The 14,335-nt window shown below is 40.5% G+C and overlaps 2 protein-coding genes across 2 annotated transcripts in view; one reads left to right on the forward strand and one right to left on the reverse strand.

Annotated features, from left to right (window-relative positions):
• The window catches only part of LOC306842964 (uncharacterized protein), a 405,022-nt gene that overhangs the window by 338,067 nt on the left and 52,620 nt on the right, over positions 1 to 14,335 (forward strand). The gene's annotated exons all lie outside the window — the stretch shown is intronic.
• LOC306842644 (zinc finger BED domain-containing protein 4-like) lies at positions 1,671 to 3,971 on the reverse strand (the record flags this gene model as incomplete). Its single annotated transcript, XM_079373602.1, has 2 exons — positions 1,671 to 2,196; positions 2,635 to 3,971. 2 exons carry the CDS (start codon positions 3,969 to 3,971, stop codon positions 1,671 to 1,673), a joined length of 1,863 nt encoding a protein of 620 aa, XP_079229728.1.

A 14,335-nucleotide genomic window follows, 5' to 3' on the forward strand; every position in this document is an offset into this window, starting at 1 on the left:
GTCATTCTGGTGCTCAGAGCTCTGTAGCGTCGACCAGACGGTAACAGTTCAAAGAGGTTGTGTGCTGGATGTGAGGGGTCCAGAGTGATTTTGCCAGCCCTTTTGCTCACTCTGGATAAGTACAGTTCTTGGAGAGTGGGGAGGGTTGTACCAATGATTCGCTCAGCAGTCCGGACTACCCTCCGTAGTCTTCTGAGGTCAGATTTGGAGGCTGAGCTGAACCAGACAGTTATTGAGGTGCAGAGGATGGATTCGATGATGGCGGAGTAGAACTGTTTCAGTAAGTCCTGTGGAAGGTTGAACTTCCTCAGCTGGCGAAGAAAGTACAACCTCTGCTGGGCCTTCCTGACAATGGAGTCAATGTGAATGTCCCACTTCAGGTCCTGAGCGATGGTGGTGCCCAGGTATCTGAATGACTCCACTGCAGTCATAGTGCTGTTCATGATGGTGAGTGGGGGGAGAGCAGGGGGGTTTCTCCTGAAGTCCACAATCATCTCCACAGTTTTGAGCGTGTTAAGCTCCAGGTTGTTGAGACTGCACCAGACAGCCAGCTCCTTAACCTCCTGTCTGTAAGCAGACTCGTCACCGTTCTGGATGAGGCCAATCAGTGTGGTGTCGTCTGCGAACTTCAGGAGCTTGACAGAGGGGTCTTTAGATGTGCAGTCGTTGGTGTAGAGGGAGAAGAGCAGTGGGGAGAGAACGCAGCCCTGAGGAGCTCCAGTGCTGATGGTTCAAGTGCTGGATGTGAATTTACCAAGCTTTACTAACTGCTGTCTGTCTGTCAGGAAGCTGTTGATCCACTGGCAGACGGAGGTGGGGACGGAGAGCTGAGTTAGTTTATTTTGAAGGGTTTCCGTGATAATGGTGTTAAAAGCAGAGCTGCAGTCCACAAACAGGATCCTCACATAAGTCCCTGGTCTGTCCAGATGCTGCAGGATGAAGTGCAGTCCCATGTTGACTGCATCATCCATAGACCTGTTTGCTCTGTAGGCAAACTGCAGGGGGTCCAGTAAGGGTCCAGTGATGTCCTTCAGATAAGCCAAAACCAGTCTTTCAAATGATTTCATGGCTACAGACTAGGGATGTCCCGATACAACGTTTTGACTTCCGATACGATATTGCAGCCTTCAGTACTAACCGATACCGATACAAATCCGATACAATAATCAGCACAAATCATGAATACTTCTTCTTATTTCGTTGTGTGGAATGTATGAACGGCTAGATCAAACTGAGAACAAAAGTCAGCAACAGTAAGTATGGAAAAAAATGATCGATTTATTAACTATTGGTTGCATAAATGTGAACCTTTTACATAAGAATATATAAAAAATAAAGAATAAATATTAAGACCCTTAAAAATATCTTAATTGAATAAACAAAAATACTAATTAAAGTGCAAAATACTAATTAAAGGTCACTTCAGTTATTTATTTTTTACCATCAGCAAATGGTAGGAACAGCTGAGAGCAGGAACATAAGAAAAAAAAAATATTGTTAATTGACCAACTGCTAAAGGTTGAGTGTCCAAAGTTTCAATTTCACACACACTACCCGTAAAGAATGAGATCGTTGCATTTACTATCCACAAAAAATAGTGCAAACAAAATAAATATAACTCTAATACAGGGCAGAAAACAAATACCTAACTAAAAGGATGACTACACCTTCTACTCCTCCAACTCAACTTTCTGCAGTCCGAGCATGATGGGGAGATTTTTTTTTAAGAAGATAAGCATTTCTGCATGCTGAGCAGTGAGTCTGCTCCTATGCTCCTCAACAATAATTGATGCTGTGCTAAAGAGCCTTTCGCTCTCAACACTTGTGCAGGGAGCACAAAGGAACTTAGCTGCTGTGGCGGCCAGGGTGGGGAGTCGAACTTGGTTGGCTCTCCAGTAATGTAAAGGATTGTTCTTACGTTCAATAGGAGCCTCGCAGAGGTAGCTCTTCATTTCAAAGATTGCCCCTTGGGTGATGTGCTCAGAAGGAGTTGTTGCTGTGATGCTCTCATCCAGTATCTCATCGAAGATGCTGCCAAGGGTGCTGCTTGCGCCTTCCATCCGTGGAGTCTTTTTTACTGGCTTAGACACAGTTTCATCAGATGGCGGCGTGGTCTTCAGCTCTTCCTCTACTTTCAACACTGCAGCCTTTAATGCAGCCTTTGCATGTCGAAGGGTTTCCACATTTGTGAAGTACCTGGTGTAAATATAAAATGTCACATTTTACTGATTTACACACCCAGTCAAAACACATTTGTGCTTGCAAAAAGAAACAGTTACAAAAAGTCATAATAATGTAAACCATGGTTGTGTAACCAGATTAATAATTTCATATCACTATGGGTGTCATTTTTATTCATTACAATTTCTTCATCAGTCCAATGGTCATAAACAATAGCAATATATGTTAATTGTAAAACAATATTATTATTTTTTTGTTATCTGCGCTTGCAGCATCTTTTTAAAATGAATTTTTTAAACCAAATTTCCTTGTTTCTGTTGGTTGAGATTGATCAAGGGTATACATAATTTTAGGTATGAATGTATGATATATGTAATGTGTTTGATATCAGTTTTTTTCTCATAGATCAAATTGTGTAAAATATATGTAACATTTTAGAATAATTTCTCTTACTTGTCCTTATACCGTGGATCCAGCAGCGTTGCCACGGCGTAGAGGGGCTCAGATTCCACATCCCTGAAACGTCTGTGGACTGCATCCAGAAGAGTGGCTTTCATGGTTTGGACCCCCTGCTCATCTTCACTTGCTTTACTGAGAAACCGTACCAGTACATGGACTGAGGGGATGACATCAGCTGTGGTGGCGGAGGTGGCACTGACGGTACCTGTTAGTTCTTCAAAGGGGGCCAAAACCTTTGAGGTCTTCTCCAATAGAGCCCACTGGTTCGCGGTTAGAATGGCTGGCAGCGAGTTGTTTTCTTCAGATGAGTAGGCCTGTAGTGGCCGTTTTTGATGAATAAGGCTGTCAATCATGTACTTGGTACTGTTCCATCGTGTTTGGACATCCTGCTGGAGACGCTTTGGTGTGACGTTGAGCTCAATTTGCAGGTCTTCAAGGCTCGAGTAAGCCTTGGGGGAATGCTTAAAGTGGCCCACTATTTTTCTCCCGTTGGCTAGTGCATCACTTACAGCTCGCTGTGACAAAAGCCCATCACGGACTACAAGCTGGAGACTGTGCGCAAAACATCCTAAGCTTGGCACACCAAGCTGATCCAATCCCTTTCTCATATTAGCAGCATTATCTCTTAGAACGACATGGACCTTCTTTTTGTCGACTTTCCAGTCACGCAGCATCTCCTCCATGGCGTTTGTGATGGCGTTAGCTGTGTGTGAACCTCTGAACTCGCGTGCATGTAAAACTGCTCTCTGCAAAGTAAAGTCAGCGTCTATCCAGTGCGCAGTCAGACTCAATAAAGATAGCGGACAGTTTTCTGAGCTCCAGATGTCAGTGGTGAAGCTAACAGCACTTGCTTTATCCAGATGCATAGCAATACACTCTTTAACTTGTTTATACATCTGGGGTATGGTTTTGTCGACAATGTAGTGGCGGCTGGGCATAACGTAGCGAGGCTCGAGGTGTTCAATTAAGCGTTTAAACCCAATATTACTCACCACCGACAGTGGCTGGTCATCGAGCACAATAAACTGGCATATCTTTTCTGTTAAGGTTAATGCCTTTTTGCTATCTCTTGGGAATTTGTCACGCTTTGCGAGGGTTTCAGGCAGCGTTGGTTGCTTGAGGTTGCTAGAGGATTGTTTCCTTAACTCAGTGGTCTTGCGAAAGTCCTCATGCAGAGTTTTGTGATGCTGCTTCAAATGCGCGATGAGGTTGGACGTATTAAACTTTCCCGGTTCTGTTCCACCACGGGAAACTTGTGCATGACAAGTGTTGCACTGAGCCACACTGTCTTTTTCGGACTTTACTGAAAAATACTGCCACACGGCCGACATCGCTCTTTTTCTTTGCTACTTCGCTAGCAAGCAGTGTTGTGATCACGTGGGCTTTGCACGCTGGCGCTGGAGGCTGCTGGATAGAATAGCTGTAACGGAGTTTAGAGCGGAACGGACTGCTTATATCGGAGATTTTCAACGTAGTCCGATATAATCCGATAGAGTTTTTTTGGGCTTAAATCGGACCTATTTCCGATATCAATATCGGATCGGGACATCCCTACTACAGACGTTAGGGCCACAGGTCTGTAGTCATTAAGTCCAGTAATTTGGGATTTCTTTGGGACGGGGATGATGGTGGAGCGTTTGAAGCATGAGGGGACTTCACACAGCTCCAGTGACCTGTTGAAGATCTGTGTGAAGATGGGGGCCAGCTGATCAGCACAGATTTTTAGGCAGGCTGGTGACACACCATCTGGACCAGGTCCAGACATCTGTGTGCTTTGTGTACTTGATGTACCTGTGGGTCCCTGGCATAGTCTATTCATGGCCATAATTGGCATTGTGTGACGCTCTTGATAGCAGGTCGCCACATATAATTTATAATTTTATTTATTTATTTTTACAGGCTCTCCAAGGACGGTGGTTTTCAAGGGACTCACAGGGCTTCCTATTTTATGACGTTTCCACAACTTCAGACCTCTCCCAACCATGTTATCTTGTGACAGATTTCAGATGTCTTTGTGGTGTTTATCTGTGCTGCTGCATGACAAATCACATCCTCCTCGCTGTAAAAAATAAATAAATGAAATGTTATGCATATATTTATATAACGCTAAAAACAATAAAGCAAAATTTTCAGCATCATTTCTTCAGTCTTAAGTGTCACAATATAGCAATATGCTTATTTGATTTGTTAAAGAAACATTATCATCAATGTTGAAAACAGTTTACCCTTTTTTCAGGATTCTTTGATTAATAGAAAGTTCAAACAAACAGCATTCATCTGAAATAGGAAGATTTTGTAACAATATACACTAATGTTCAAAAGTTTGGGGTCAGTAAGACCTTTTTTTATTGGAAAGAAATTAAAGAAATTAATACTTTTATTCAGCAAGGATGCATTAAATTGATCAAAAGTGACAGTAAAGATATTTAAATTGTTATAAACAATTTCTACTTCAGTTAAATTTATATTCAAAGAATCATCCCCCCAAAAATGTCCAACATTGACAATGTTTTTTGAGCAACAAATCAGCATATTAAAATGATTTCTGAATGATCATCATGTGACACTGAAGACTGAAGTAATGATGCTGAAAATTCAGCTTTGACCACAGAAATCAAATTACATTTATAACATATTCAAATAGAAAACAGTTATGGAAATAATATTTCACAATAATATTGTTTTTACTGTAAATTTCATCAGATAAATGCAGCTTTGATAAGCATAAGAGACTTATGTCAAAAAACATTAAAAAACCTTAATGTTTCCAGACAACTTTGTGTGTGTGTGTGTGTGTGTGTATGTGTATATGTATATATACATTTCATATGATATTATGATATTTTTATGACCTTTGAAATGTACTGATTTGAACCAATGTAATGAACATAGTAGGTTATCATGAGATATGATCCAAATCAGAGCACGGTCCCTTTTAGGAGTTTTGTAATTTTTTTTTGTGTTTTTTTAATGCGAGTCAGTCACTATTAGCATTAACTTTCTCCACAAAACCTGGCATGGCAGTTCTACTTCTGACACTGAAAATGCTCCTGTGCATATCGTCACTGGGCTTCAAGTGCCTACACATTAAGCCTCTCATTTAAAAACCACAACTTGACCCCAAGGATCTAGTTAATTACAGACCGATCTCAAATCTCCCTTTTCTGTCAAAGATACTAGAAAAATTAGTATCCTCACAATTATATTCCTTCTTAGAGAAAAATGCTATATGTGAGGAATTCCAGTCAGGATTTAGACCGTATCATAGTACTGAGACTGCTCTCATTAGAGTTACAAATGTCCTGCTCTTATCATCTGATCATGGTTGTACCTCTTTATTAGTTCTACTGGATCTTAGTGCTGCGTTCGACACGATCGACCACAACATTCTTTTAAATAGACTAGAACACTTTGTTGGCATTATTGGAAGTGCCTTTGTATGGTTCAAATCGTACTTATCTGACCACCATCAGTTCGTAGCAGTGAATGAAGAGGTATCAGATCGATCACAAGTGCAGTATGGAGTACCTCAAGGCTCAGTACTAGGGTCGTTACTTTTCACGCTTTACATGTTACCCTTGGGAGATATTATCAGGAGACAAGGTGTTAGCTTTCACTGTTATGCTGTTATCGCTAGACTTATGTTTTATAGTCATTACTGACTGCTGTTGTTTTACTTTAATTAAATAAAACAATTGGCATTGATATCCTTTGTTCTTTTACTTTTTTTGTTGCGGCTTTTAAACGAGCTAGTCGTAATAAAATTGGGGGCTCGTCCGGGATTTTCTACATTTATACGAAATGCATAGTGTTTTCAGTGTGTTCACCTGTGTAAATGAGGAGACTTCAGGTAGTTAGAGTGTCCTCAGCTGGGTTTTAATCCTTCCTTCGAGGCACTATTTGTTATTTTAGTTTATTTTAGTTTTTTTGCCTTTCTTATTTTTGAAGGTTATTCTGGGCGGAGGTTTCAAATCTCTTTCGGGGGTACGCTTCGGGCTTTTAGCGTTTAAACACCTTTGTCCGGTCCGGTAAGTCCGGTACACCTTTGAAGAGCAGGTAGGCTTAGTTAGTTTTATTTATGGTTAGGAACTGAAGTATCTCGTTGTTCATAAGGTAATACTTTGTTTTCTGTATCTGTGTTTTCGATGCCTACCGAGTTTCAAGATAATTTGACAGATGACTTGTGGTAAGTCTTTATTTATCTTGTAAAGGTAAGGGTTTTCTATTTGGAGCGTGTTTTCTGTGACGATCCCTGGCGAAGTGGCTGATGGGATTTGTAGTTTTAATGCTCTAAATACACGTGAGTTTGCGTTGTTGTTTGTTTGCTCTGTTGTCTCTAAACAGTCATGATGTTGTCGGAGTCGTCGTCGTTAGTTGAGGATTTCCTTGCATATCCTTCAGAAATATTATTGGAGAGGTGCACGAAGGAAGAGATCTTGCAGATTGCCGAACAATTTGATGTGGAGGTAACGAGCAGTGATAATAAGCTCAAGGAAACGCTGATGAAAGTTGTGAAGAGCGCACTTTCCGAGCGAGGCTAAGTTATTAACCCCGAGGTGTCCTTTCCTCTTAGTGATGGCGATCAAAATGTAAAATTTAGCGAGATAGCTTTACAAGAGAAGCAGTTACATGTTGATGCAGAAAAACTTTGTGCTGAACGGGATGTTTTTGCTTTAAAAGAGAAAGAGTTGGAGAATGATTTTGAAATTAAAGACATTGCAACAGCAGCAACAGTTAGAGTTACGTAAAATTGAGTTACAATTTGAAAGAGAAAGGGAGGAAAGAGAGTTTCAGTTAAGGAAACTTGAGCTGGAGCTGAGTGCAAAAACAGCTGAAATTCCCATTCCTCTGTCGCTTGATGAGTCTGTGCACGTTGCACCTGTGCTTGATGTTTACAAAAACATTTGACTAGTCCCGCCGTTTTTGGAGAAGGAAGTATTTCCAACATTTTGAACGTGTTGCAGAGTCCTTGAAGTGGCCAAAAGAATTTTGGACCTTATTATTGCAATGTGATTTAGTAGGTAGTGCACAGGAGGTGTATTCAGAACTGACTATTGAACAGAGTGGTGATTATGAAATTGTAAAGTCAGCTATTTTGCGTGCTTATGAATTGGCACCGGAGGCATATCGCCAGAAATTTAGAACTCATTTTAAGTCTGAGAAGTGCACATATCTTGAGTTTGCTAGAGTGAAAGAAAATCTGTTTGACCGTTGGTGTTCCTCTGTAAAAGTTACAACTAAGGAACAACTAAGAGAGCTCATTCTTTTGGAAGAGTTTAAAAATTGTGTTCCAAGTGCTGTTGCGATGTATCTTAATGAACACAAAGTGACTAAATTGTCCGATGCTGCTCTTATGACCGATTAATTTGTTCTTACTCATGTATCTGCTAGCTATTTGAGCAAATCTAAGTTGAGTGTCTCTGAGAGAAATAAAAGGATGGTTGTACACCAGAACGCTGTGTCAAAACCTTCTGTTGATAATAGTTCAGTTACACGCACAAAAGGTGAAATGGTTTGCTTTTATTGTAGCAAGCCTGGACACCGAATTTCAGACTGTGTTGCTCTTAAAAAGAAAGACAAATTTGTTAAACCTGTTGGGTTAATTTCATGTGTGAGTTCCTCTTCTGCTCAGTTCAACAAGCTGATTAAATGCATGGATATCACTGAGATGGAGAATGTTAAGGGCAGTGTTGACTTTGGACCATTTCTCACTGATGGAAGTGTTTCTTTGCCTGATAGTGATGAAATTGTGCCTGTTCGTATCCTTAGAGATACTGGGGCAGGGCAGTCATTTTTGTTAGAGGGACTTTTGCCTTTGTCCGAACATACTGCCACTCGTTCTCATGTATTGGTCAGAGGGCTTGAAATGGGTTACATGGAAGTTTCTCTACACCGTATCCGTTTTAATTCTAAACTTGTGTCAGGTGACGTAGTGGTTGGAGTGCGTGCTAGACTTCCTGTTCCTGGTGTCACGTTCATACTCGGTAATGATTTAGCCGGGGGAAATGTCTGGGATAAGTCAGATGTACCACCTATCGTAGTTTCTGATGTAGAGAAACTGGATGGATCTTCTGACTGTCCAAATTTATTTCCTACATGTGCGATAACTCGAGCGATGGCCAAGAAATCTGTGCTTGATGAACCTGAAAGTATTCTTAATGACACCGTTATTGCTTCTGAAAATTCTCTTCCAACAGAACCTGATACGATGTACACTATGGCCAAAGATGAGATTCCTGTGCATGAAGTACCGTCTGTTGACGACCAGACTGACAAGGCTTCCATGTTTGAAAGACCATTTATTTGGGATGACCATGTTAACACTTGTTCTTTGTCTCCACTTTATAGTGTGACTCGAGATGAATTAATCAAAGTACAGCAGGCAGATGAAACTCTTGAAGGATTGTTCTCTTTGGTTGTTGGTGCTGGTGGGGGAGGAAATGAGATTTCCCTTCCTTACTATTTTCTTCAAGAGGGATTGCTTTGCAGACAACAGCCTGTGAGTACTGGCTCTTCACTTGATCCTAGGATCCAAATTGTAGTTCCTCTTACTTTTCGTCATGCCGTCCTACAGTTATCACACCAGGGCCATGCTGGTCATATGGGGGTACGGAAGACGTATGATAGAATTTTGAGGAAATTTTATTGGTCTAAAATCAAGAGAGATGTGGTTAACCATATACGGTCTTGTCACATTTGTCAAATGAAAACCAAACCAAAAGGTTCCATTGGCACCTTTACAGCCTATTGCTGTAGTTACCACTCCTTTTGAACATTTGATCGTTGATTGCGTCGGTCCTTTACCACGATCAAAGATCATGCTTATTTGCTCACTGTTATGTGTCAGTCCACACGTTATCCTGCAGCTTATCCTTTACGATCGATAACAACCAAGTCAATTTTAAAGGCTTTAACGAGTTTCATGTCTGTTTTCGGTATTCCAAAAACCGTTCAATCTGATCAGGGCTCAAATTTTATGTCCAGACAATTCTCTAAAGTCATGCAACAACTCCAAGTGAAACACAATATTTTGAGTGCTTATCATCCTCAGAGTCAGGGTGGGCTTGAAAGATTCCACCAGACTCTTAAGTCTCTTTTGAGATCATATTGTGTTGAACTTAGACTGTGACTGGGAGGATGGACTTCCTTGGATGCTTTTGGCTATTCGTGAGGTTGTGCAAGAGAGCACAAGTTTTAGCCCAAATTAGTTGGTGTTCGGACATACTGTTAGAGGCCCTATTGCTGTTTTGGCAGATGAATGGAGAACATCTGATCCGCCTGAAAATGTCTTAGACTATGTGAGCAGTTTCCGTTATCGACTCTATAAGGCCAGAGCTATTGCTCTTCGAAAATTAGGCAAGTCTCAGAAAAAAATGCAGAGACTGTTTGATCGCAAGGTTAAGTCCAGAAACTTTCAAGTAGACGACCAAGCGTTGGCTTTATTGCCTGTTTTGTGTAGTCCATTCCAGGCTAGATTTACTGGACCTTATTCGATTATGAAATGTTATCCTAATAACAACTATTCGTTGTTATTAGGGGGAAGTCGTGGCCTAATGGTTAGAGAGTTGGACTCGTGATCCAAAGGTTGCGGGTTCGAGTCTCCGGCTGGCAGGAATTGTAGGTGGGGGGAGTGAATGTCCAGCGCTCTCTCCACCCTCAATACCACGACTGAGGTGCCCTTGAGCAAGGCACCGAACCCCCACTGCTCCCCGGGCGCTGCAGCATAAAATGGCTGCCCACTGCTCCGGGTGTATGTTCACGGTGTGTGTGTGTTCACTGCTGTGTGTGCACGTTGGCTGGGTTAAATGCAGAGCACGAATTCCGAGTATGGGTTACCATACTTGGCTGAATGTCACTTCACAACTATTTGTTAAACACGCCTGATCATCGAAAGAAAACACAAGTTTGTCATGTTAATTTATTGAAGCCTTATGTGAGTCCTGTATTCTCTTTATCTGTTGATGTTGTGACCACTACTGAGACTGTAGATATGAGTGTTTCAGCAGCAGATGCAGAGATGGTTGACAGTTGGGAGGAGGAGAATTGTCCTTCTCGAGGTGTAGTGGAGGGGCGCCTCAATAATTCTGAAGTCCTCGCTAATCTAGCTTGTCATTTGTCTCATTTGTGTGAACCAGAGAAGACTGATATAATTAAGTTAGTAAGTTCATTCCCCTCTCTCTTTTCTGACATTCCTACTCAAACTCAGGTCATTGAACATGACATTGATGTTGGCTTGGCTCATCCTGTGAAACAACATCCATATCGAGTAAATCCTATAAAAAGGAAGTTGCTACAGAAGGAGGTGGATTACTTACTTGCTCATCATTTAGCAGAACCTAGTTTCAGTCCTTGGAGTTCTCCCTGCATTTTAGTGAGTAAACCTGATAAGTCTTATTGTTTTTGCACTGATTACAGGAAGCTTAATTCTTTGACAAAGCCTGACTGTTTTCCTTTGCCCAGAATTGACAACTGTGTAGACCGTGTGGGTTATGCACATTTTGTTAGCAAATTCGATCTCCTGAAAGTTTATTGGCAAGTGCCAAGGAATTATCTGCTTTTATTACACCTGATAGTTTTCTGCAGTGTACAGTTATGCCTTTTTGGGGTCCGAAACGCTCCCGCTACATTTCAACGGTTAGTAAATCGAGTGTTGTCTGGGTTGTCTGGATGTGAAGCTTACCTGGATGACGTTGTTTTGCTCAGTTCTTCTTGGTCGAAACACCTCACACAAATTCAAGAGCTTTTTGAGCGGTTGTCCAAAGCTAACTGGACTATTAATCTTGCCAAATGTGAATTCGGGAAGGCCACAGTGACATATTTGGGTAAAGTAGTCGGCCAGGGTTGTGTAAAATCTATAAATGCTAAAGTTGAGGCTTTCTGTAATTTTCCCACTCCAACTACCCGACGTGAATTACGGCGATTTCTCAGGATGGTGGGTTATTATAGAGGTTTTTGTCAAAACTTTGCGAGTATCATTACCCCATTGACTGACTTGTTAAGCCCAAAGAATCCTTTTCAAAGGTCAGAACAATGTCAAGGTGCCTTCGATCATGCCAAGTCGCTGTTGGCCAACGCTCCTGTATTAATTGCTCCTTTCTTTCTTGTAGTTGATGCTAGCGCTAATGGAGCTGGTGCTGTTCTTTTTGCAAGAAGACTCAAATGGAATCGAACATCCGGTCAGTTATTTTCAAGAGACATCAGCAAATGTGGAAAAAGAGGCCTTAGCCCTTCTTTTAGCCGTTCAACATTTTGAGGTCTATTTAAGCTCGGTCTGCGGTCCTATTGTCGTATATACCGACCACAATCCATTGACTTTCTTAGATCGAATGCGTGGTAAAAATCAGAGAATTATGAGGTGGAGTCTTATTTTGCAACCTTTCCACTTACAGATTAAACACATACGCGGTAAGGATAACTTAATTGCTGATGCTCTTTCATGGGTGTAAGAGATTCCACTAGTGTCGGGTTGTTTCTATGTCTTTTCTCATTTTTCTCTCTCCTTTACTCTCTTTGTCCAAGTGCCCAGGAATCTAAGAGTAGAATGGAGTGGAGATGAGTATTAATGTTACTGTAAACTGTTATTATATATTTAAATGGTTGTTTGTTGTGTATGTTCTTTTGTTGGTTCTTTAGGGAACCTCCTTATGGGGTGGGAGGTGTGACGTCCTTGAGTCTTCTCCGGATCCTATTGGGCAGAGTGTGGCAGGCTCTGATTGGTCTTCCCAGTGTTAATTGTTAATTAGTAGCATATATAAGTGTGCTATTTGTTATTTGAGGCAGGCACGCTGTGAGGATGTTTTCTCCAGAGTGACTCTTTCTGACTCTTTACATATTTGTTTCTTTTGGCATTTCTTATATCTTGTAGTTAATGTTTTGTTGTTGTTTATTTCTTTAGTTTCTTTATTATCCCTAGACTTATGTTTTATAGTCATTACTGACTGCTGTTGATTTACTTTAAATAAAACAATTGGCATTGATATCCTTTGTTCTTTGACTTTTTTTTGTTGCGGCTTTTAAACGAGCTGGTCGTAACAATAGTCGATATAAAAAAAAAAACTGGATGACGAGTAACTTCTTACTGCTAAATTCTGAAAAAACAGAGGTGTTAATTATCGGACCTAAAAACGCCACATGTAATAATCTAGAAGATTATCTAACACTCGATGGCTGCTCTGTCAATTCTTCTTCATCAGTTAGGAGCCTAGGTGTTCTGTTTGATAGCAATCTTTCATTTGAAAGCCACATTTCTTGCATCTGTAAAACTGCGTTTTTCCATCTCAAAAACATATCTAAATTGCGACCTATGCTCTCAACGTCAAATGCAGAAATACTAATTCATGCATTTATGACCTCAAGGTAGGGCTGTAGTATTCGAGTCCTGGCATTTGGACTCGGACTTGTCTCGGACTTGATCACTGGACTCGCCAAATTTTCTCGTTGGTCTCGACCGAGTCCATCTATATATGCTTTTTTTTCTCTTTCAAAACAAAACCATTAATCTGGCTCGCTTGTTCGGAAAATGGGTAATAATTGGTTTAATTTACAATCCATCTAGAACGGGCATTGCCATTGGTCGCCTGGTAAATGCATGGCTGCGTCATATGCCTGGCTCTGAGTGTGCGCGCTGCACAGAGGCATGATTCATTTTTATTTTGGCCGCAGACACAATGTCGGCGAGTTGCATAATACAGTTTGGTTTTACAAAGTTTGTTGGAATTTTCCCTCTCTTCCACCTGACTTACATTCGCTTTTATATAGCTTATAAATGCCCGTGTGCATTTCACTTTCAATAGCGCAATTCCGCGTCAATTGCTTATCTATAACTTACAACTACAAATTTTCTGCAATAAACATGGGACTTTTATTAACAAAACGAAAACACCATATGCTATAAGCCTAATATAAAATAACAAACTTACAAATGTTTAAAAGTCAAAAAAAAAAAAAAACGCTGTGGAACCAAATGAATAAGAAACAGAACGAATAAGAGCAAAATTAATAAAGCCTGGAGGATCAAACACCTTGATGTAAAATAAATAAATTACACAAAATTTAAATAAAGTAAAAATAAGCAAATACTGGGGCTATGGCTGGGCGATTTTTCAGATTTTATGGATTAATTTTATCGAATTTAATGTTTTGCCACAAATTTATTTTTTATAAATCGAGGAATCGCGATTTTGAATAGAAATATTACCAAACGCTAGAATTAGACACTTTGACAATAACCGTAAAGTGAGAACGATCTAACCGCATGTCAGCGCACATGATTAACCGCTCTCTTGTGATGCTCTCTATGCCATTCACACAGAATGCGCTTTTGTGTTGACAAAGATACGATGCTGGCAGTGGAATAGGAAAACATGCAAGAAGATTGGAGTTAAACATCTTTTAATAACTAGAGCGCCGCGTTTTTAGAAAGCCGTTTCATGCATGAGACACTGCAAGAGACGAGAGCGCAACAGTCAAACGAGTCCATGTTTACATAGGTTTTTTTATTCGATTATTCTGTTTTTCATTGTTTTTTTCTGTGAAGAACTACTACTGTATGTCTGATATTCCATGTTTGCATCAGGGTGACAGGCTGAAAACTACTGTTCATTGTTTTACAGAGCCTTTATAGTTAATAATAGTGTTATACCCTAATTTTGAATTTGAATTACTTGAATTGAAATTTTTTAAGCATTTTTCTTGT

The sequence above is a fragment of the Barbus barbus genome, assembly GCF_936440315.1.
Source record: "Barbus barbus genome assembly, chromosome: 23".
Taxonomy (NCBI): domain Eukaryota; kingdom Metazoa; phylum Chordata; class Actinopteri; order Cypriniformes; family Cyprinidae; genus Barbus; species Barbus barbus.